Below are 22,512 nucleotides of genomic sequence, written 5' to 3' on the forward strand. Positions count from 1 at the left end.
CTGATGCGGTCAGGGTGGAGACCACATTACGCACAACTGGGTGACATCAGCATGCAACCTTTTGGAGAAAATCCAGAGGTTCTCCAGATGCACAGTGCTTTCATTCAGCCTGCTTGACTGACCGAGTAGGGGAGGGTGTCATATATGAGGTTACTTGGCTGCAAACACCAAGGATGCAAAGCACAGCTGACTGACCTCATTCGCTCATTACGTGTTTAAAGTTGAGTATTGTTATTTTGCTCTGTAAGAACCCCTCCCCCCTGCACTGGCTTATTCAAAAGCCATTTATGCTCATTTTGATGTCTGAAGATACTAATTTACCAACAAATTTATTTCATACACCAATTCAACTGCTCAATAACACAAATAGCTTGTCATATGGCAGCTCAGTGCATTTAGACATGTTGACACGGTCAAGGTGATCTGCTGAAGTTTAAACTGAGCATCAGAATTAGTGCCAGGCGGCCTAGTGAGCGGCAGTTCTCTGGGTGAAAATGCCTTGTTGATGTTGAGGTCAGAGGAGAACGATTAGACTGCTTTGAGCTAATATTACAACCAAGGTACACAGAAGAGCATCTCCGTACACACAATACGTAGAACCAGTAGCAGAAGACCACACCGGGTGCTACTCTTGTAAGCTAAGAGGAAAATGATGCTGTATTTTGCATAGACTTACCAAAACTGGACAACAGAAGATTGGAAAAACATTGCCTGGTCTGAAAAGTCTTGATTTCTGCTGCAACTTTTAATGGTTGGATGGTAGAACCAGAATCTGGTGTAAACCTGTGAAAACATGGAGCCATCCTGCCTTGTATCAACGGTTCAAACTGGTGGTGTAATTTTGTTTGAGATATTTTCTTTGTATGCTTTTACAGACTTTTGGGGCTCCATGTTTTTTTTATGGCAATATAAATAACAACGATAATAATGTCAACATAATTTAACTTTGAATCTTGCATTTGTTCTCTGAAAATTGTTTCTTTTTCTCTACATAAATCTAAATGTGCAGCTCACTCTATAATCCACCTATTATCTCAGACAATAAACAGCCTTTACTTTACAATGATCAGCACATGACACGAGCTCAACAATGACTTAACATTAAAACAATGACAACAACACTGTGTGTCGATTAAGTGCAGTGTCAAACAAATGAGGTTGTGTGCTGAAATAACAAGCGTTCCTGACACAGCGGACGGTGACACAGCAGCAATAAAAACAAACAGTGAGGAAGACTGTTTCATTCTTACCCCTCAAAGTAAATAATGGTTTCATTTTTAGTAGATATAGAATGTGCAGAAAGGTGATTAACATAAGCTTAATTAAAATAAACAACAGATAATTTTTCTTTTACTCATTTAATCAACAGCACCTCAGTTTTCTACCTAACACAAATTGCTGAATATTCTTCCAAAGATTGTACATTAGATGCCAGCAGGATGTTGCATGTATGGGTGGAGGCGGCATCTTGCAGCTGCATTTCTGAAAAATCCTGGGGGGGGTGGTATGATGGCCTCAGATATGTCCATGAGGAAATATAAAATGCAAAAGAGGTGCCAAAAATAAAAGCAGCACAATCACGCCAGTGTGTGAGGAATCTCACAGGGAGTTCACTTGGCTGCTCAGTTTAGTAACATCTGTGAAATCAAGCTCTCTTAAAAGGAGACTCATGAAGTTATAGCCTTCATAAGGCTCGAGTAGATTAACAAATGTGTCTTTGTATTTTAACTTATGGCGCTGGAGGGTGCAGTGATTGAATCAAGTACCAACAGATCGTAAGGATAATGGTGCCATCTAGTGTATATTGCTTCCTACTCTGGAGCAGATTAAGACAAAGCTAAATGTCCACAACCCTTTAAAGGAAGACTAAATAACCTGATCATTATGGTTAATGGTCAGGGGTACCAAACATATGGGCCAGGGGCCAGAAGTAGCCTGCCAAGGACTCAAATCTGGGCCACAGGACACCTTTCAAAAATAAAGAAAAAAAAGAAAAAGTGGCCACTTGAGGGCAGTTTTGGGACTTGACTATATTTAAGTTTAACAGCTTTTCCTACTGACATGCAGACAACACCAAAGTAAATAATTTCTATTCACCCCCCCCCCCCCCCCAAATCTACAATAGAAAATTCTATTGTTATGGTGGGTCCGCATGAGAAAAACAAAACAAAACATTAAATGTAATGAGTTTTTTTAAAAGTAGTATTTTTTTTATTTTTATTTTTTTAAATAGTAAAAGCTTATTACAGTAGAGTGGGTAATGAGCTACCAGAGGTTTCTGTAAATTTTCATATTTATTTCTTAGAATTTAAGCCCAAAGAATCATGCTGGCAGATTTCTTTGACCTGGCCTTGTGAAGTCTTTCCAAGCTCCTTAGACTACGATGACCTAACATATTTACTTCCCATCATAACCAGTGTCCAGGATACTTATTTTCACATGTAGTTTGACGAGGAAGAACCACAGATATATAAAAAAAATAAAATACCCAACACATCATTGTATTTAGAAAATCAGGCACGTTTCTTTGCCCGCTATTTTAAATGAGTTCCTGTTTATGCCAAAGATGTAAATATTTTACACCCGCTCTGCACTGGCAACTAAAGACTTTACAGTACTCTGACACAAATGAAAGCCAACAGGGTTCAGGCAGCTGAGTATCAAACTATATTTATTGTATACAGTATAAGGACAAAAAAAAAATTAAAGAAAAAGAACATTTGCCAACATCACCATGCAAATCTAAAATGTTTAAATTTGAAACGCAGGTGAAAATGAACAAGAACAAAAAAGGTTCCATCAACACACAAGCATAAAACAACGTTAATGTTTGGATAGACTTTTTACAAACGTATTCAAATTGGCAACATGTCATGTATGTATGTATGTATGTATACAATGAGTGAAATACTTATTCTTGGATGAGATAAAATGTCTCTGATAAAAGGTGAGGAGTTTTTCCCCTTTTAAAGTCCTGGACAGGCATAAAATCAACTTTACACATGAAAACAACCGTTTTTCTGCTGTGCAATACCACCAACCACTGAGTTACAATAACTTTTACATCTACATTTTTATATTAGTCAAACCCTTTTATAAAAAGAAACCTTTTCATTTAGCATTTTTGGTCCAAGAACCTTACTGTACTACCAGTCAGATAAATCCACTTTGAAGGTAACAGTATTGAGGTAAACCATCCATAATGACGCTTTCCAAGCACAAGTATTTCTCCTGTTGAAGATAAACTGTGCATGGACAGATTATTTCTAAATGTTCTTTTAAAAACGCGACTAAAATCTACATGAGAATAATGTCACAAAATCTCCCATCTATGAACAGATCACTACTGACTATCCCAGCAGCATTCCTCATAAGTACATGAATATTTAAATAGTCAAGTCCATCCTGAATATGAATTCTTACCATTATCTGGAAAAAAATTAAACAAATATCAAGAAACAGAAAAGAAAGCATGTCATTTAGCTTACTCAGACAGCTGAACATCACAAAAACCCCACAATGGTCCCGTCATTACAAACCATAATATGAGATGTACTCTGTCCATATGAATTTCAAATCGGTTTTGGTGAATAAAACATTAAGTTACCTAATCTCAAAGTCTGTATTTGGCCCCAAATGATCATTATTATCCTTTTTATTTTTTGTTGTGTGAAGTCTTTCATTTAGGGAAGCACAGTCGATAAACCTAATAGAAAAATAAAACTGAATTGAAAAGGAGAAACAAAACAAAACAAAAAATTGTTGACTCTTTCCACTTAACAGACTCCTCCCGTCTGTTGCTGAAATACATCAATAGTGTCTTCATCCTCCATCTCCAGCTGCAACAAAGACACGTGCACATTAGTCTCTCAGACCATGTCTTGACAGGAAGTTTTCAGTAATGCTAATAATATCATGTAGGCAGGTTTCCCTGCCTAAATTACCACTTTTAAATTACCATGTTAGGACTGTTTTGTTTGTCTGTCTTATCCCTGAGGTGTAATATATATTATTAGAGTTAAAATGAACACTGACAATTTGGTGCACAAAAAGAGCTTTCTGAAATAAACAAAATTTACACGTATTTTGTACCCTGTATGTGTAAAGCACAACTAATATTGGACAATGTTTCCCCGAAAGGTCACTGCAGACACTGGACTTTTACCATAATTCCACTTTTTTTTTTTGATAGGTTTGAGGTCGTTGCACTTTGAAATGATTTCTACTGAACAATCCTGAGGTAGATACAACATCCAGTCTGTTCAATGTACCAGCTCCACTGGTAGCTAAACAGTTCCAGATCAACATGCTACAACCTGCATGTGGAACAGCTAGTAACAGTTCCTTTGTTTATGTCTGAAGGATGTCTCCTCCAGACATACTTCAGGTAATTCTGCTCAGAAACAGTTTTGTCTAATCTGATTAACATTCTCCTGGAGAACATTTGTGCATGTGGTCAGCAGAAAGCTTTTGTTTAGCTTTGCATGTCCTTTTTGGATGGCAGCCTCAGTCTACAGCAATACAAACTCATGAGTGTCTCCAATGGTCCAGCAGCTTCAAGTTCATGATGGGTCTATGCCTTGATGGGTTCACACCATCCAAACCAGCTTCCATTCAGCCAACCTCTTTGGTCTTTTCAGACTTTGGCTAACTTGTTGACCATTTGAACCGATGGTCTTGTAATGTGCAGCTGTTCAGGAATTTGTCACATACACAAATATAGGATTCCCTTTCTCAAATCTGCACTGAGCGTTTTGGACTTTCATTCTGCTTTTTGTCAGTCCAGTGGCAAAAAGCAAATGGTTTGTGAGAAAGTATGAGCTTTACTCAACCACAATTATTAACAGAAGGCTGGAAGTCTTTCAGGAAAGAAAATTTAGAACTGACAGCATCGCCAATTTAAAAAAAAATTTAAAAATGTGTTGAACGCTCGCTCTAGGTTAGGGAAGACAAGCTGCCTCAAGCAGAGTTAAAGTATCTTGGGATCTTATTCACAAGTGATGGGAAGGTGAAGCGTGAGTTGGACTGCTCGACTGGTGTGACGTCAGGAGTAATATGCGCTTGTGCTGGCTCATTAATAAAGAAATGGGCTAAGCTGAAAGGAGCTTTCAATTTACTAGTCCATCTACATGCCATCCCTAACCTGTGGTTATGAAATACGGGGTAGTGACTGAAAGAACAAGGTCACAAATACAAGTGGCAGAAATGAGTTTTCTCTGTAGGGTGGCTGGGCTCAGCTTTAGGCCTGATTTATGGCGTTTTCATGTTCACCACACACCCTCCGTCATGGGTGGTGTGTGCACAGTTTGACGTCACATTGCCTGATGCACACCCACAGTATTTGTAGCGCCTTGACTGGTCGTCCGCCTCTCGACTTTTGCAAACTGGCACGTTGTGCCGCAGCTAAGCTAAAGACATGTGTGTACAGTCATTTAGGATTTTACAGTCATTTTGATGATATTCCAGTACAGAAGCTCAGATATATCATTCAGGAGAATACTGCACCGGGTTCCTGCACTTAACGGCAGGAAAACTGACTGTGTGATGATGATCTAGACTTCTGGGGGAAATCTACGTCGTAACCGGAACCTTTAGATCCTACCAGTAACTTCCCAAGTAGCTTGATGTGAACCTCCTGACAAATGTAACTACATGTATGGTTGATGCACCACGAAGTAACTGAATGGCTTGGAAGTAGGGATGGGTACCGGTGTCATCATTCTGACAAACGGTAGTAACCAGACCGAAAAGCAGCGCACATTTCGGTGCTTTTTTTCCTGAGCTGTGATACACTTCTAGCCAATCATTTTACGTTTCCGAGGATAGTAGGCGGGCCCAGGTACGTACGTTCTTTTAGAGCAGAGCTACAGATTAAAGATGTCCAAGGCGAAGCGGTCAAAAGTCTGGTTGTACTTCACAGCAAAATATGCAAACTCAGCAGCCTGCAACAAGTGCTTTAAGCTGATACTGTGATACTGTCAAAGGAGGTAACACCTCAAATCCGATGAAACACCTGGCGACGCATAGCGTTTTTTTTAAAGCCCAGAAATGCACCGTATTTGATAGCTTGCTGCGAGACCTCACACCGAGCACATCTACTGCGGGTGGGTTGCCTGTTATGCAACATCCCCCAAAAACACGAAGAGTAGAGTCCTGGCCCCTAGCCCTGCCAGTGTAGCAGAAATGATGACGGATGATGATGCAGCAGCAGCCGTTCTTCTCTGCGCGAGTAGCTTAATGTTGTTCGTGTGTAATTTACGTTGAGTAGGCTAACCATGTTATTAAATTAATGCATGTAAGGTGAACTAGCAAACATCATAGCTACATGCGGCTGTCCTCTTGTTTGATGGCAGATACTCCCTTCACCCTGGCCAAAAAGGCTAAAATGACCAAAGAAAAAAAGTGGAAAACAGTTAAACATGAGAGGTTTTGGACAAAGTTTGTGTTTTTTCCATTGTTTAAGCACTGCTTCCACTGCTTCCTTGCTTCCAGCCAAGAGTGATACCATATATGCCCCATAGCTGCAGAAAAGGCTAACATTGTTATCTTTTTACAAAAACCAGCTGAACATGAGAGGTTTTTGGACCAATTTTGTGTTCTCCATTCTTTAAGCACCGGTTTGAGCACCGGCACCGTTTCAAAAGTACCGATTTGGCACCGGTATCGGATAAAACCTAAACGATACCCATCCCTACTTGAAAGGTTACAGCATAGGGTTAATAGGGATTTTCAGTTACGTCATAAGTAACGATGTAGATTTCCCACAGAAGTCTAAATCATGCTTTAAAGATAAGGCAAGGAACACCGAAATCTGAAAGGATCTCTGGAGTAGAACCACTCCTCCTACAAAAGGAGCCAGTCGAGGTGGTTAAGTCCTCTCTTTGCAAGGCATGCCCAACTGGGAAGAGAACCCAGAGTAGCGCCAGAAACATCTTCCTTTTCTTTCTTTTAAATGTCAAAAAAGTTGCTTAAAACTAAAAATTATATTTTTATTTATCAGGCAAATAAACTAAATCCACATTTTAGTGGATTTATTATTTTTTCCTAATTTTTTAGCATTCTAAATATTACTGATTAAAAAGGTTTTACATCTTTATCTTTACTTATTTGGCCAAGTTTGAGCAACAAACAAAGAATTTGACTTTGGTTTACTTTACATTCAAAATATTTGTTAAGCCCTGTACTATTTCAGTGTTGCAACTATAAAGTAGCTAAACACAGAGCAGAAAAAAAAAAGTGGTCTTATGCTTCACACTATATAAACATATAAAACTGATATCCAACGCTGAATATCTTTTCATTACGCATAAAAATACAAGAGGACAAGTAGATCTTATCCTCCGATTTGGCTGTTACATGCCATTTTGCATCACTTTAATGACGACATTACAAATATCCAACCAAATGCATTAACTTTATGATTTATAGCTGTAAGTCTTCACTTTGAGGTTGTGATTGGGCATTTTCTGGAGAAGCTGAGATGTACAACTTGGCCTGAAGGCTGTACTTGTTGTGCTGGCATAAAAGACTTTCTAGTTAAAGAAAACAAGGGCAATGCTATTTTGCATCTTCAAACCTCCATAATGAACTGGGCCTTTAGTATTTTACCAACCTGTGCAGGTGTGTCCGTTTCATTAATTGGTTGTCCATCAAACCTAAACCTTATCTGCCGAATCGACAATCCCTGGAAAAGACAGAAAGGAATTTTCTCTTAGATTCTGCATCTAGTTAATCATTTACAAGGTAATACGCAATAATATGAGCAAAAAAGCTCAAAGGGCCCCATACCTGTCTTTCGCAGTATGCCTTCATTAGCTTGCTTAATGGAGTGTGCCTTTTAATTTTGAACTGTACAACCGAGCCATCCTGACCAGCTACCTTGAGGTTAATGTGGTCGTTCTCCGTCTTCACTCCTTCCTGCAACAAAAGCAAAAAGGTCACCAACAGAAGCGTCCGGGAGTAAGCCCCGATTAGTTCAAAGTAGCAGCCAACCTAAGTTAGCCAACTACGTTTACAAGAAAGCGTGATAACGGAGGGAGGTAGGTTTCAAACCCAAAACCCGCACGCATACACACTTCCTTTCGCCTTCTCCCAGCGTTAGCATAGCAGGCTAGTCCGTGTTCAAACTGGCGCAGAAAGCCACAATGGCGCAAACAGTAAAGGGGAAAAAAACAAGCCATTCATTTCGCTAGCACTCTCTGTTACCGACATTAGCAAACATAGTTTAACTGAAAGGTATGCCGATAGGCAGGAGGCTGGATATGGAAGATACAGAACAGGATAGGCACAAACTGAGCTTAAAGCCAAAATATCCGCAAATTGAGCAACCTTTGTTTCCCCCGTCTACCCGCTCAAACTAGGAAACTGCAGCCTTTAAGCAGCACTAGCTTAGCAGAACATGCTAACGGCTGCTTGCAGCGGGCATAATGAGCACCTAAAGATGAACATGACCCAGATGTGTCTCTGTAGGAGCGCGGCACCGACCTTTGGCTTTTCTTCAGACATTCTGCTATTTCCTCCGGTATTTAAGAGTAACGTGGACTCCGGCCGATAATGGTGAAGCGGTTTATCAGCTCCTCCGGCTCTTTCGTTTGGCGAGGGAGCGCGCAGTGATATTTAAAATGTAATTCGACCAAAAACGTCACGTGATCCATTTTTCGTCGGGGCCGCGGATGCGTGAGCGTCCGCTAATTTGCGCACTCCCGTGACATAGGGGAAACAAAAGGGCCCTGATCAAAGAAAACGCGGGAGCTCAGGACAGAAGCTTTCAAATGGCAGCTAATTTACCATGGAAGCTGGCCACACTCATCTCATTACCATAGTAATTACATAGACTCGTTATTATTTATCCCTTGAATCCAAAAGTTGTATTTTTAATTTTATTAATCTTTAGAGATCTGCCATATACACTTAGGTCTTTAAGTTTTTGGATAGTCACACCTTTTCTTGTTATTATATCATGGATGAGCAGTGATTTTGCAAAGTGTTGCATAAACTGTTTTGTCAGCTTTGAGATTCAAGATTACAAATAAACATATCAGAGAGTTATCAAAAACTCTGAAAAGGACTAAAGTGCATGATTACAGAATTCTTTCCATGGATAAGAAAACCACCTCCACAACATCCAGCTAAGTCAAGAATGCTCCTGAGGAGGGACGTGTATTATTGTCAATCAAGACACGCCTTCATGAACGTAAAGAAAGAGGATTTAGTTTAAGGTGCAAGCCACTGGTTACAGTCAAGAACAAGAAATCCAGAGTAGACTTTGCCAGAAAGATTCTAAAACAGCCTACACAGTTCTGGAAAAAAATTATTTGGGCAGATGAAACCAAGATTAATTTGTACAGAAATTTGGGACTGTATAGAAAAATGTCTGTAATCAAAATCCACAGAGGTGGTGTATAAGAGCCAAAATTACAAAAATGAGTGATGAATCACCCCAAAACGTATTATCCGTTTTGTTATTGTCATGGTGGGGCTGGACCAGAAGACCAAACAAGTGAGCAGAATATTATTCTCAGGAACTGAAACATTCTTAGATTGCTTAATTTCCACTGTCAGTTGAGATATTTTGGAAAATTAACTTATTAAAAATATTTAGAAATTTGATTTGTTCATAGGCCAAAACATAAAAGAGCATGTGTGAGAGAGACAGAGGGAAAAAAATAAAACAACTAAAAAAAATGTATGATTTTTATTTATTTATTTATTTTTTATTGGCAGATGATTCAGATGCAGTTCAAAAACATGCATTTTCTTTTGTTCAATAAAAAACGAAAATAATTCTGGAATGCAATAAAAATGGAGAAAAGGACAAATATGTTACATGAACTATTTAAAGAAAAAGAAGTGTTGAGCTGCAGACATGGATGAGTCAAATCGAGAATATTGTAACTGTAGTATGAAAGTGAAACTGCTTGTTACAGAAGAAGCACCACAGCACTCGTCAGCTTTGGACTTTTACAAACTAAACTGGGGATGCTTGCTTTTTCAAATTAAATTGAAATTAATGCATAAGAAATATTAATCAAGCAAAACAGTGCAGCATCGGGCTAAGAGTATTCTGAAAACACTGTCGCGCTGAAATCAATCAGACAGTCACAGTTTATCATGAGCTCCTTGTAGGTTGTATCTTCGTGTTACTGGCTTCAATAGGATCAACTTAACGAACGGCTGCTTCTCAATGATCATCCATACGGGCGTATGGGTTATCCTTCGACATACCTGAGAAGAATAATTGAAAAGAAGGATGTGTAATCAATAAAACTGAGTCCAAAATATAAATTATTCAGGGAAGTTTGGTTTACATTTCATTAATGTGATTTAAAATCTAAGTCTTTTGACACTGAATTGTAGTTTATCAAATATGTGCAGTACAGTATTTCTCCAGTAGATGGCACTCAATGATAGCTTTTTTCCGCCCTCTTTGTGTAAATGGGTTTTTTAATTTTCACATTTTGTTTTCTTCTGCTCAGATTCCATTATCTTTATCTGTTCCTTAATCTATCTCATCATAGTGTTGTGGTTTATTTTTTTTTCTATTTTGCTGCTGTTTGATCACTGCGCATACAAACTGAGCACTTTCAAAACAAACCTCTCTGATAATCAAAATTTACATTTCATAACCCGTTTAAGTCAAAGGAGCTTGCAAAGAAAAGCGTCTGGACTTCTTTAAGTTGCTTGAAGACGTTTCACCTCTCATCCGAGAAGCTTCTTCAGTTCTAAGGTCAAATGGTGGAGAGTCCCAGATATAAACCTAGTGGGAGTATCCCCCCACAGAGGGACAAAAGGACCCCCTGATGATCCTCTAATCGCCTGAGCCAAGGTGGGAAACTGGGCGTGGGTCCCAATCAGCCAGAGTTTCGGGTGTGTTCATTGTGAAACCTGGCCCCACCTTATCATGCGAATTCCTGAGGTCAGATGGCCCAGGATGTGAGTGGGCGTTAAGGCATCTGGGAAGGGATCTCAGGATCTCATCTTCTTATCCTCCCTCGCTGGTGTCTGGTCACCAGCGAGGGAGGATAAGAAGGACAGACGCAACAACATTGTCATCCCCTATGTAGCCGGTGTATCAGAGAAACTCAGGAGAGTTTTCTCCAAGCATGACATCCCAGTGTATTTCAGACCCAGCAACACGCTCAGACAGAAACTGGTTCACCCGAAAGACAAAACGCCAAAACACAAACTTAACAATGTGGTGTATGCTGTACAGTGCAGCGAGGAATGCTCAGACCTCTACATTGGAGAGACCAAACAGCCACTTCACAAGCGCATGGCACAACACAGAAGAGCCACCTCCACAGGACAAGACTCAGCAGTCCATCTGCATCTTAAGGATAAAGGACACTCTTTCGAGGATGCCAATGTTCACATTTTGGACAGAGAGGACAGATGGTTTGAAAGAGGAGTGAAAGAAGCCATCTATGTCCACTGTGAGCGACCATCTTTGAACAGAGGCGGGGGTTTATGACACCAACTCTCTGCCATCTATAATCCAGTTTTGAGTTCCCTTCCCAGACGCCTTAACGCCCACTCACATCCTGGGCCATCTGACCTCAGGAATTCGCATGATAAGGTGGGGCCAGGTTTCACAATGAACACACCCGAAACTCTGGCTGATTGGGACCCACGCCCAGTTTCCCACCTTGGCTCAGGCGATTAGAGGATCATCAGGGGGTCCTTTTGTCCCTCTGTGGGGGGATACTCCCACTAGGTTTATATCTGGGACTCTCCACCATTTGACCTTAGAACTGAAGAAGCTTCTCGGATGAGAGGTGAAACGTCTTCAAGCAACTTAAAGAAGTCCAGACGCTTTTCTTTGCAAGCTCCTTTGACTACGATGACCTGGATGACTGAGAACCTTCACAGACATAACCCGTTTAAGCCACACAGAAAAAGGAATTAGTCTCACCGTATTTGTGCCTGATTTCATCGTGCCTCATCTGCATTTCTGACCTCCTGAGAGGGAAACAAAGACAAATTGTTAGGCAACAGAGGACGCTGACACTGTCACATGACACTTATTTACTTATTTTAGTTTATGAAGTAGAAAGCAAAATTTTCACAGAAAAAAAACCTTTCCTGCCTGTCAATCTTTTTTGCTCTTTTTTGGCACCGTCCAATTAGTCTAATTCAATTATAACAGTTGTGATGAAACACAAAGCCAAACAGTAGTGCTGGATTCCCAGAATATTTACTTTTCCAGCATGGTGTCCAGGAGCAAAATGAACCAGCACCCCGGGAATGAGATCAGCCTGCTGTTTATCTAATGAAGTTAAATTCATTTTCAATCTCAACAATAAACACGTGACATTATGTTTCTTATTTTTTGATGTAACATCAATGATTTTATGCCGCATAATAACGTAACACATTTAGTTCCTTATGGATGAGTTCGATTTTTACACACGATTACCTTAAAAGTTTCACATGCCAGTGTTTAAGTCACTGGTTAGGTTTGTGGTAACATATACTACAGCCTAAAGTAACATTAATTCTATGTTTAATGGCTAAAACTTGATAGTTGAGATTGATTGTACAAATAACCTGTGAATGTTCATGTCCAGCAAAAGGATAAATGTTAAATTCGGTTTAAGACTTAGATGACTAATTAATAATCTGGGAGACTTTGTGAACAATCTTCATGTTTCATAACTGTATAGTTATGAAAAATGTAGAGTCTCTGCTTCTGTGCGAAGCAGACATGGAGAGCTACAAAAGCTTTCGTGGACTAGTGCCTCTAGTGGCCATAAAAAATGAGCAACATCAACCTGCAGCAACAGATAGAGCGATGGACCGTGGAAGAAGAGAGCCTGAGAAGGTAGAGATGTCCTGGGCATGCCCAACATCACAAGACAGTTGCTGGCCTGGAGCCCATGAAGAAAAAGAAACAGGGGAAGGCTGTGAAGCACCTGGCATGGGTTTTTGATGGCGTTTGCTCCAAAAAGAGCAAAGAGCCTAACTAGATTTATTTCATTATCATTATCAGGGTGTGGCGTCAGAGGAGGCTGACCCACACAGCTGATCTCTATTACTTAATCATGCCTCCCCTATATGAGCAGGATGCCAGGAGTTGATGAGAGAGCTGTGTGCTGCACTGGAGTGAGGCAGGTGGAAAGCTGCACAAGCAGGAAAATTCAATAACATTGTAAATAAAACCTTTGCGTGCCTTGGGTCCTTTATACTACAGTATATGGATCAACTTACTCAAGACCTTACACAGAACTTAATATTTTGCCCATCTGAGTCAGGCACAGTAGTAAGGTTTCAGTTAATCAGACACTCTGAAATTGTGTTATATGCGTGAAGATTTAAGTTAAAACACATACTCCACAGACATTCACCTCGCTTTCTGGCGGTCCTTCCTCAGCCGAGTTTGTCGCTCCATCTGCATGTCTTCTCTCTTTCTCCTATTAAAAAGACATTTTTGTTTACATCAATTCACCACCTTTATGTATCTGCACATAGACATTTATATTATATATCAAATATGAGCATTTGCTTTTAGCTTTATACATTTACAGAGCAACAAAATTGAAGGCAGTTATAAAATCAGAAAGACCAAAGTTACTGCAGCCACAAATTCTGGCAGCCTTCTGGAGATAGCCGTATCAGCCTAGCCTCACAGAATAACAACCCATTGTGTTCCCATCCTCCTCGTCCTCCTCCTCCTGCTTCTGCTTACATTTTGATCCAGATTTAACAGTGAGCACTTCATGTGACTTAATGCTTACCCAATTTTTTCACACTTGCAGCAGCAGAAGCAGCAAACAAGAATAGCGATGATGATAATACCAGCCAGCACTGACACGGTGATGATCAATATCTGGAAGTTGACTGTAAATCAAACGTGGACACAAGGACAGCGTAAAAAAAACGCCAGCTTGCATGAGCAAATCTTATCATTAAGTAAACATAGCAATGAACTACTAAGTGGAAAAGATGCTAATGTATTTTACTCAAAGATGATTATGATTTATGAAGAAGACCTGCACCACAAAACAGGGGAAAAACGCACACTTATAAGTTTTTCTTTCTTGGCTGACATGGTACATTACAAATTATTTTTCTTACTGGTTAATCTTGCAGTTTGGGCTTTTTTTCACTTATTTGTTCAAAGTCTAAAATGTCATAAATGTATTTTACAGACAACTTACAGCTGCAGTAAGATCTTCAAACTGAACTCAAAGTCCAAACTCATATATTCATTTTACCGTCCAGCAAGAAAATGAGAAAGTCATCACAACTGAGAAGCTTTCCTGGACAATGTAAAAAAAAAAATTTCCCCCATGCAAACATCACGCATTAAATAATAATAGTAACAAGTGTGTGTGCCAGTCTTACGCCAGCATAGCCCCCAACGTGCATCATTCAGTGGACAAACGCTGTTGGAGGGCAGGATGCTCTTCACCGGGTATTCGATGCATTTTTTGGTTGTTATGCACCACAGGCACTGCAACAAACACAGTCATAAACAGTTACATTTTATCTTATAACTTCCCCTTTTTATGGCAAACATTTACAGGATATGTTTTTGGCTGAACTGCAGGAAACTTACTGTCACATTCTGCAAGCATTCATCACAAGTGGTGTTGGATTTCAAGGCACAGGGAGCTGAAACAGAGAAAAGCTATGACACACACCTACAAGAAGTAAACTAATATAACCCTGAGAGAATTTAACTTTCTGTGACATATTAAGGATCACTGCAACAAAAGAAGTAACGTTAGCCTAACTGAGGCAGGCAAAAGAAACTTTTTCTTTTGTGTTTGTGTGTGTGTGTGAATACTAAAAGAATATGTATAAAGCCACTGAGGATTATCTTTACATTTGCTTCTACGATCACGATAAGTCCACTGTGTAGATGTCATGTGACTGCCTCCTGACCCGTCTCTGGCACTCCAAAACAAAGCGCTGCACTAACACATACAAGAAGAACAAACTTACTGTCCGCTGGAGCAGGAGTCGGTGTTTGCGCTGTAACTGTAATAATACCGCAGGAAATTAGGACAAAAACAAAGGCGGACGGGCTGTACATGGTGACACGAGCGCTGGACTGCATGGAAAAAACAGAAAGGCTCGAGAGGAGTGAAGCTGAACCCCTGGTTTACTAGCGGTGACGTCACGAACTCCTGACGCTGGTGTCATCAAGCAGCTGCAGGGTGACACATCTCATTGAAAAACATGTTTTATTATTGGGAGGGAGAGCGGAGAGTAAGGACGCACTGTGCTCATTAGCTCTCTGAGACTCAGCACATACCAGAAAAAAAAAAAAAAACCCACTTATATTATTTATACTCCGTATCTGACAGACATGGAAAATCTTTACCACCTCGCACCACAATGCTTGCATTCATTCTAGATTCAAGCTTCTTATCGTATAATATTGACGTTTTAGTGAGCTTTATTGGGGTTTTGTTGTGTTTTCTATCTTCTTTAGATTAATTTTGTGCCTTTCCAAGCTATTCTGCTATTGTAACACCGTGATTTCGCTGTCATTGGGATAAATAAAGTATTTCCTGTCTTCCCTTATCTTTTAAAACTTTGCAGATTTGAGTTTATAAAACAAAAATACAAGCAGAAAATAATTTATGGTGTATAATTACGGACTTTAATACGACTTTACTGACCCCAGCACTACCAACCAGCAGCAGTCCCATCTATCTATCAGGTTCTACTAAGGATTAGCTGATCACCAGCAAGTGTGAGCACCTCTATAAAAGCATTACTTTTGGCAGTTTGCTGCTCTCAGGTGTGTATTAACACAGTGGAAGCAGGAAAGAAATCAGTATTGATCTTAGAGTAGCAATCTGGGGAAGGTTATTAGACCATTTCCAAGCAATTTAAAGTTCATCATTCTACAAAATGTTATTCTCAAGTGGAAAATGTTCAAGACAATTGCCAATCTTCCGGTGCCACTAAAGTCACTCCAAGATCAGACTGTGTAATCCTCAAAGAAACTGCAAAAATCCTAAGAGTTACATCTCCGACTTGACAGGCCTCGGTTAGCATGTTAAATTTTAAAGTTCATGGCAATACAATTGGAAAAAGACCGAACAAGTATGGCTTGTCTGGAAGGATGCCAGGAGAAAGTATCCTCTCTTTTAAAATCACATGGCACCACAGCTTAGCTTTGCAAAGTTGCATCTGAACAGACCACAAGACTTCTGGCGCAATGCCTTCAAAACAGACGAGATTAAAGTGGAGATGACTGGTCATAATGCACAGCACCACGTTACTTGAAAACCAAATACAGCATATCAGCACAAACATCTCATACCAGCTGTCAAGCATGATGGTGGAATGGTGATGATTTGGGTGTGTTTTGCAGCCACGGCATCTGGGCACCTTGCAGTCATTTATTCGACCGTGAACTCGTCTGTAAAGTATTCTAGGGTCAAATTTGAGGCCATCTGTGTGCTACAGAGCAGGACAATGTTCCCAAGCACAGTAAAAAATCCACAAGAGAACAGCTGAAAGAGAAAAGGATCAGGGTGTTGCAATGGCCCAGAAAAGTCCTGAGCTCAACCTGATTAAAATGCTGTAGCGGGACCGTAAGTGAGATGTGGTAGCGTTTTGCAATATTTTCATGTCATAAAGTCTCGTCTTTTCTTTGGTTTGTGTTTTGTTTCATTTCCATGTGCTGTTTTATCCCCCCCCCCCCCCCCCCCAACTGGCCATGGCAGTTTGCTGCCCTCCCCAAGCCTGGTTCTGCTGAAGGTTCCCTCCTGTTCATAGGGAGTTTTTCCCTCCCACCATCAGGAAAGAGTTTACTCACAGAGAGTGGGTCTTTACCTTACAGTATAAATGTTGTCATGTCAATATGTTGTCAGGTAGATATGATAAAAGACAAGATTCAAACAGCTTTTGAAATACAATAATTTATTAAAGCATCTTTAAATTCTGATATAAAACATTTTCTGATTCTTCTTCAAAACAATCAGAAATCTCAGAAATACAGTCATCATCGATGGCAAGATCAATCTCTGGTTTGGCCGCCGGCAGCTGACCAGAGCGCCTAAAGTGAGTATGATTGGAGAGCTATGGAAGACAGTGATGTAATGTGAGGTAAATACTAAGTTTAATATGTTGCGATCGCATCATCCTATCATGAACTATACTGTAGGTTGGCATAAGCTTGATTCACTTGTGTTCTTTAACAATGGCATAAGCGCAGCAAACGTCTTCTGGTTAGTGAGACAGAAACTCAGCGAGTTGGGTGCTGAGGGCAACACACACAGCAATTACTTCAGCAGTGGCGGAAGCTGAGAAACATGACACAGAGTGGCTAAAAATCAACAGTAAGTTATGAACAGCTCGTCCGCTTCTGAAACACATCAGTTTTTCTGCATCGCTCCGTCCACAAATAACAGACACAGAAACTTACTACAAAACTGCGTCACTGCATTTCAAGAACACAATTCGCTTCTCCCAAACAATTTTTACACTTCAATAAATAAATAACCCATCCTCACATGGCTGCTGACATCGCTTAAAAACCCACAAACAAACAAACAACAAAAAAAATCAGAGAAGGCGTTTTCATGTATGCTTTGTCAAACACGTCCGCGAACATCAGCTTTGGCTTTTACATACACTCAGCTCAAACATGACATCAGCTCGACTCAGAGTGCCTGTTTGAGGACAGAAGCACAAATATTATGACCGATTTATTCATCATCGCCTTATGAGACAATACAGTGTTTATAGACACTGTGGTGCAGTTGATATTCACATTTAATTTCTCGTTCTTGTCTTACACGAGGCAAACTGCAGTTAGAACTGCAACTCACCATTTTATATTATGATCCTGCAAGGCCACGTCTACTCTTAAAACTATTACAATAGCCACAAGGCAAAGTGAAGAGGCTAAACTTTCTGCTTCCTGGGAGAATGACAGTTATTTTACACAATAACCTGAGGGAAACTCCATTTTAGGGGAACATTCATCACAACGGATTGCAGTATTCAACAGAATAACCGCTTTTAAAGGTGCCAGTTCAGTCAGTGTTTGTTTTCCATTGCAACACATTTACGACCTCTAAATGGGGAAGAAAAGCGCTATAGTGGCAATCAGAGAGTTGAACTGTCGATTTTGCGATGAAATTTGGGAGGAAAGAGCACGCGAGCTCCTGCGAATTAGCCTGTACATTAAAATAAATCCGTGAAAGGACACCTGAATAGCTTTTCAAGTAACGTGAGAAAGGACCAGTGTAAAGAGAAATGCGATCAGCTGACATTTTCGGCGACTGCACGGAGGGCGGCGGCACACCATCGCTTGAATGGTTCCCACATGTGCTTCAAGCAGTAAAGAATCAACATTGTGTCATGGCAGAAAGGAATCTTTCTGAGTGGAGATTGCCCGTGTTGCTACGCTGCTCAAGTCAAAATCTCTGTTGCCTTTCCTTTGCCAGGTGTCGGTGGCTGAGTGCGTGCTGTGGTCCTGCCCAGTGGAATCACCTGATCCAGCTGGTTCCATAACTGGATACAGACTTCACACTGCAGCGCTTCTTCACGATCATGTTTATGTAAGCTTTCATGATCTTGGTGATCTCTCCAACCTGCCAATATACAGATGAAAGTTATTTATTTTTAAAAGCTGCACTAAAAAAGTAATGTTTAAATTAAGGGGAACCGACTCCTCTTTGTCTGGAACTGTGGCCCTTTTGTTCTCGCCACAATGTTTTATCACTCTTGGAAAAGAAGCTCCCGCTAATGAAAACAAAGAGGACAAACATGTGTACCTGCGGGGTTTCAAAGAACATTTCTCTCTCATCCACAGTGATCTTGTAGGTGCAGGGCTGTGGAGCACCAAAGAAGATGATGTGTTCATAAGGAAAGGTCTCCAGAGGCTTTGGCTCCCCTCGTTTGTAGACGGACACATTCTCAGCACTCACACTTAACCACAGATCATGTGGAAATCCTCCTTCTTTGCACTGCCAAGACACGAAAATACAGTATTATCAATTGTCAGTTTAATATTGCAGGCTGATAATGAACTAGGCAGACTGGGTATAGGCCAGATATAATGATAACCCACATATATACAGTTTCTTTGCTATTATCGTTATAAAGTTTTGGCGTTTCAGCTCTGAGTTACATTCAAATCACACCAGCTAACCAAAGGCATCAGTATCATCTTTGGAGCTAAGAAATCCCACTACTATGATGTCATGGCTTTGAAACTTAAGAAAAAAACAGCTAAGCACAGCTCCTCCTGTAATGGAAGACAAATCAAACAGAAAAGTCCACTTCAGATGAGGTTGGGGTTGAATGAAAGGTTCAAATGAAGGAATTTCACCCAGAGGTTGAAGGTTTTGCGTCACATGAGTCCAAATATGTGAAATTTGCATTTCTAAATTTACAGGACTTTCACTTCTATTTCTAAATGTACGTTCAGGTTTTAGTTGCAGATGTTAAGGCTTTTTTTTTACGAGCTGAAACAATGTAACAGGTCAATGTCAGTGTTCCTGCTGGAGAAACATTAATTATGATGATGTAGGAAAAGCAGTAGCAGGGCGATTAATCACACTTCAGTTTTCAACTTCAAAGAAATCATTTCACATAGTGAAGTGAACAAATTTTAGATTTTAAGAGAAAGAAAGCGCTCGATCAATACTTAGCATCTACAGGGTCCCATTGTTAATGTATCGGAAGTAATAATGCAGGGAATAAAAACTCGGACTGGTCCATTACTGACAGCAATGCGGTTTAAGATTTAAGCTTACCTCAACATCAAACAGTGTGGATCCATATCCAGGCCACTCTTTGATGATAGTCATATATTTGAGCATAGCCTGGTGCTGGTCCAAACCGTTGAGGCGGGACCATTTCTCCATGATGCTCGCCCTGGTTGCAGACATCTCCTCCTTTATCCACATCTCCAGCATCTGCTCCTCCTCCATGCGCTGCTTCTTCATGGAGCCCGTCTTCAGCCCGCGACGCAGCGTCCCATCGAGGAAACTGGTCCTCCGACGCTCCAAAGTTTGGCCTGACCCCGAGGCTCCACCCACCTTGGTAAACTGTAAGATGCGATTGCGCAGGCGACCCACGGGGTAGACGTTTTCCAGGTTCCACGTGACTCTTGTTTTGTCTCCATACAGAAACTGTAGGCGGAGAGCGGCAAGGTGCTGCAGGGTCTCTTCACGGGCAGGGAAGTGACCCCTGGTTAAACTCTCGTGGGCCTGAAGGAAGACGAAAAAACACAATGATGCAAACTATGCACTTGATTTTCTCTTAAATAAACTAGAATATGAATGGTTAAGCATACCTGCTCAAACATGAATGCAAACTCTACTCCTTCCTTTGGCATGCTTTCCACATCCAAGAAACAGTAGAGTTTGAAATATAGTTTCCATTGGCCTTCATCCTGGGCTTCCTCACTGCCAGCCAGTCTGAGGAAGAACGCATAAAACTATCACTTTCACATCTGTTTTTATCTATCACTGCAATATCTTCTTTTCTTCTCATCATGTCCTGGACATAAATGTTTATGTACCTCTTAAAGTGTTTGCATGATAAAACATATTATCTGTTAAAAATGTATCCATGTGGTGTAAAACATACCTTTCAAATTTAGCTAAAACATCAGCGACAAGGACCCTGCTTTCCACCGCTTTGTCAACACTGTTGTTGTGCTCAAAGAGGGCAAACATGTTCCTGCTGTCCTCCATTGCCAGACCTCTGATTAGCTTCTCCACCACCTGAACAATAAAAGACAAAATTAAAACCACGCCTTTAGGGCACATTAGTATGGCTCTTTCCCCTGCTGTGCATGCTAAGGTAAAAAAAAAAAAATCCCAGCGCCGGCTTGCAGAGAAACCTTTAAAAATTTCTATGTTGCAACTGCAGATCGCTCACCTCTCCAGCAGTGGTGTGGGAGTTAATAGAAATCTTGCAGGAGCCTCCCCCATGGCAGTAGACTGCGGTGGTCATTTCCTGTCTGTTAAGCAGTGCAATAATTTCCTCTTGGGAAGGAACAAATTCTCTGGTCTTAGTCTTCTTCAGAGACTCACCAATGAAATGGGCAAACATTTCGATTTCTGTGCCTGGGAACAGCTCCTTAATCCTGAGGAAACAGAAAAAGAGAGCGAACAATAAGTTTCAGCCAAAGTACATCTTCCCATTGAGGTTAACTGAGCCACATCCATGATGGAAAATTTTACATGTTTAGAAACCACAAAGAGATACTTAATATAGGGAGTATAAAGTCTGCAGGACAGGCAGTCAGCTCCGAAGGCCCTATAACTTTTACATTTTTTATCTTAAGTCCAACTATGGGCCTAACTGGACCCGCAACATCAAGAACATTGATATGGACATTCTCACTACCAGTTTGGACAATGTTCAGATTCCGGACTTCTATTCTACTCCTGATGATTTGTTGTTATATTATAATAATTGTCTACGCACTGTCCTTGATTCTCTGGCTCCTGTAAAAACCCACTCTGTTTCCTTCACTCGCTCTGCTCCCTGGTTTACCTCTGACCTCCGAGCTCTGAAGGCCAAAGCTCGGCAGCTAGAGCGTAAATATAAGAAATCTGGTTTAACTGTTGATTCAGAAATCTATAAATACCATGTACTTCAGTATAAAGACTCCATTAACAAGGCCAAACAAAGCTTCTACTCTGGTATTATCAGTTCTTATGAGGGTAATGCTAGGACTCTGTTTTCAGTTTTCAACAAACTAATTCAACCCCCCAACGCTTTACCACCGCACTTCTATTCCTCTGAAATATGCAACTCCTTGATGCTGTTCTGGACTACGAAAATCGATAACATCCACCAGCAACTCAGATCGAATGTTGTGTCTACGCCCTCTCCAGAACCTTTTCTCCTTTTTGAGCCGTTTTCCACTTTTCATCTTCCTGATTTATCTGATATTTCCGAGTTAATATGTAAATCAAAGCCTGCCACATGTCATCTTGACCCCATGCCCACGGGACTTGTGAAATCCTGCCTCTCTTCTTTACTCCCACTCATCTGTGCTATCATTCACTCTTCTCTCACCACCGGTATCGTTCCCTCCTTATTGAAGACTGCTCTAGTCACTCCTATACTGAAAAAACCTTCTTTAGATCCTAACAACTTTAACAACCTCCGTCCGATTTCCAATCTACCCTTCATTTCTAAGATACTCGAAAAAGTGGTTGCAGCTCAACTTCATTTACACCTGGTTAATAATAACATCTATGAGAGATTTCAATCTGGTTTTCGCTCATGTCACAGTACCGAAACTGCTCTACTTAAAGTCACTAACGATCTCTTAATCGGAGCTGACTCTGGTCTTCTCACCATTCTCGTCCTTTTAGATCTGAGCTCTGCCTTTGACACCATTTCTCACTCTGTCCTTCTAAGCAGACTTTCCTCTCTCGGCATCTCTGACACACCCCTCGCCTGGTTTCAATCATATCTCCTCGACCGTTCCCAGTTTATTCAACTAAGATCATTCCGCTCTCGCCTATTCCCCGTCACCTCTGGTGTACCCCAAGGCTCAGTTTTAGGCCCTCTTCT

At 40.6% G+C, this 22,512-nt stretch overlaps 3 protein-coding genes across 7 annotated transcripts in view; all 3 read right to left on the reverse strand.

Moving 5' to 3' along the window:
* Positions 1 to 2,644: 2,644 nt before the first annotated feature.
* On the reverse strand, positions 2,645 to 8,640 carry sumo3b (small ubiquitin like modifier 3b). Its single transcript, XM_085384429.1, has 4 exons — positions 8,485 to 8,640; positions 7,789 to 7,917; positions 7,613 to 7,684; positions 2,645 to 3,839 (listed from the first exon to the last, which is right to left on the reverse strand). The coding sequence occupies exons 1-4, from the start codon at positions 8,503 to 8,505 to the stop codon at positions 3,777 to 3,779; spliced, it is 285 nt and encodes a 94-aa protein (XP_085240555.1). The 5' UTR covers positions 8,506 to 8,640; the 3' UTR covers positions 2,645 to 3,776.
* Positions 8,641 to 9,693: 1,053 nt separating this feature from the next.
* On the reverse strand, positions 9,694 to 15,135 carry pttg1ipb (PTTG1 interacting protein b). Of its 3 annotated transcripts, XR_014907923.1 has the most exons (8): positions 14,947 to 15,135; positions 14,558 to 14,613; positions 14,344 to 14,452; positions 13,734 to 13,836; positions 13,344 to 13,409; positions 12,771 to 12,866; positions 11,912 to 11,958; positions 9,694 to 10,224 (listed from the first exon to the last, which is right to left on the reverse strand). XR_014907923.1 is itself a non-coding variant. In XM_085384787.1 (7 exons), exons 1-7 carry the CDS (start codon positions 15,059 to 15,061, stop codon positions 10,181 to 10,183), a joined length of 540 nt encoding a protein of 179 aa, XP_085240913.1. In that variant the 5' UTR covers positions 15,062 to 15,135; the 3' UTR covers positions 9,694 to 10,180. The 3 variants fall into 3 exon arrangements, 1 of the variants encoding a protein (XP_085240913.1); XR_014907924.1 differs by lacking the exon at positions 12,771 to 12,866 and having other exon boundaries at positions 13,329 to 13,409; XM_085384787.1 differs by lacking the exon at positions 12,771 to 12,866.
* Positions 15,136 to 16,864: 1,729 nt separating this feature from the next.
* Positions 16,865 to 22,512, reverse strand: part of myo10l3 (myosin X, like 3) — a 62,329-nt gene continuing 56,681 nt past the window's right edge. For all 3 annotated transcript variants that reach the window (XM_085384785.1, XM_085384783.1, XM_085384784.1), the window contains 6 exons: positions 20,860 to 21,067; positions 20,566 to 20,702; positions 20,270 to 20,393; positions 19,728 to 20,183; positions 18,744 to 18,935; positions 16,865 to 18,560 (listed from right to left, as the gene is read on the reverse strand). In XM_085384785.1, coding sequence (XP_085240911.1) covers positions 18,456 to 18,560; positions 18,744 to 18,935; positions 19,728 to 20,183; positions 20,270 to 20,393; positions 20,566 to 20,702; positions 20,860 to 21,067 — 1,222 coding nt within the window. In that variant the 3' untranslated portion in view covers positions 16,865 to 18,455. The remainder of the gene's footprint in view (positions 18,561 to 18,743; positions 18,936 to 19,727; positions 20,184 to 20,269; positions 20,394 to 20,565; positions 20,703 to 20,859; positions 21,068 to 22,512) is intronic.

This window comes from Rhamphochromis longiceps, linkage group LG16 (genome assembly GCF_057381845.1).
Source record: "Rhamphochromis longiceps isolate RC_006_pf linkage group LG16, R_longiceps_female_GT1.1, whole genome shotgun sequence".
Classification (NCBI taxonomy): Eukaryota; Metazoa; Chordata; class Actinopteri; order Cichliformes; family Cichlidae; genus Rhamphochromis; species Rhamphochromis longiceps.

Coding starts and splice junctions, on each gene's coding strand:
- sumo3b (XM_085384429.1), bottom strand. CDS start 8,505: ATGTCTGAAGAAAAGCCAAAG. Junction 7,918..8,484: donor TGTCTGAAGAAAAGCCAAAG/GTCGGTGCCGCG, acceptor CTTTTGTTGCAG/GAAGGAGTGAAGACGGAGAA. Junction 3,840..7,612: donor AAACGGACACACCTGCACAG/GTTGGTAAAATA, acceptor TCTTTGTTGCAG/CTGGAGATGGAGGATGAAGA.
- pttg1ipb (XM_085384787.1), bottom strand. CDS start 15,061: ATGCAGTCCAGCGCTCGTGTCACCATGTACAGCCCGTCCGCCTTTGTT. Junction 13,837..14,343: donor ACGTTGGGGGCTATGCTGGC/GTAAGACTGGCA, acceptor TTTGATTTACAG/TCAACTTCCAGATATTGATC. Junction 10,225..11,911: donor TGAAATCAGGCACAAATACG/GTGAGACTAATT, acceptor TATTCTTCTCAG/GTATGTCGAAGGATAACCCA.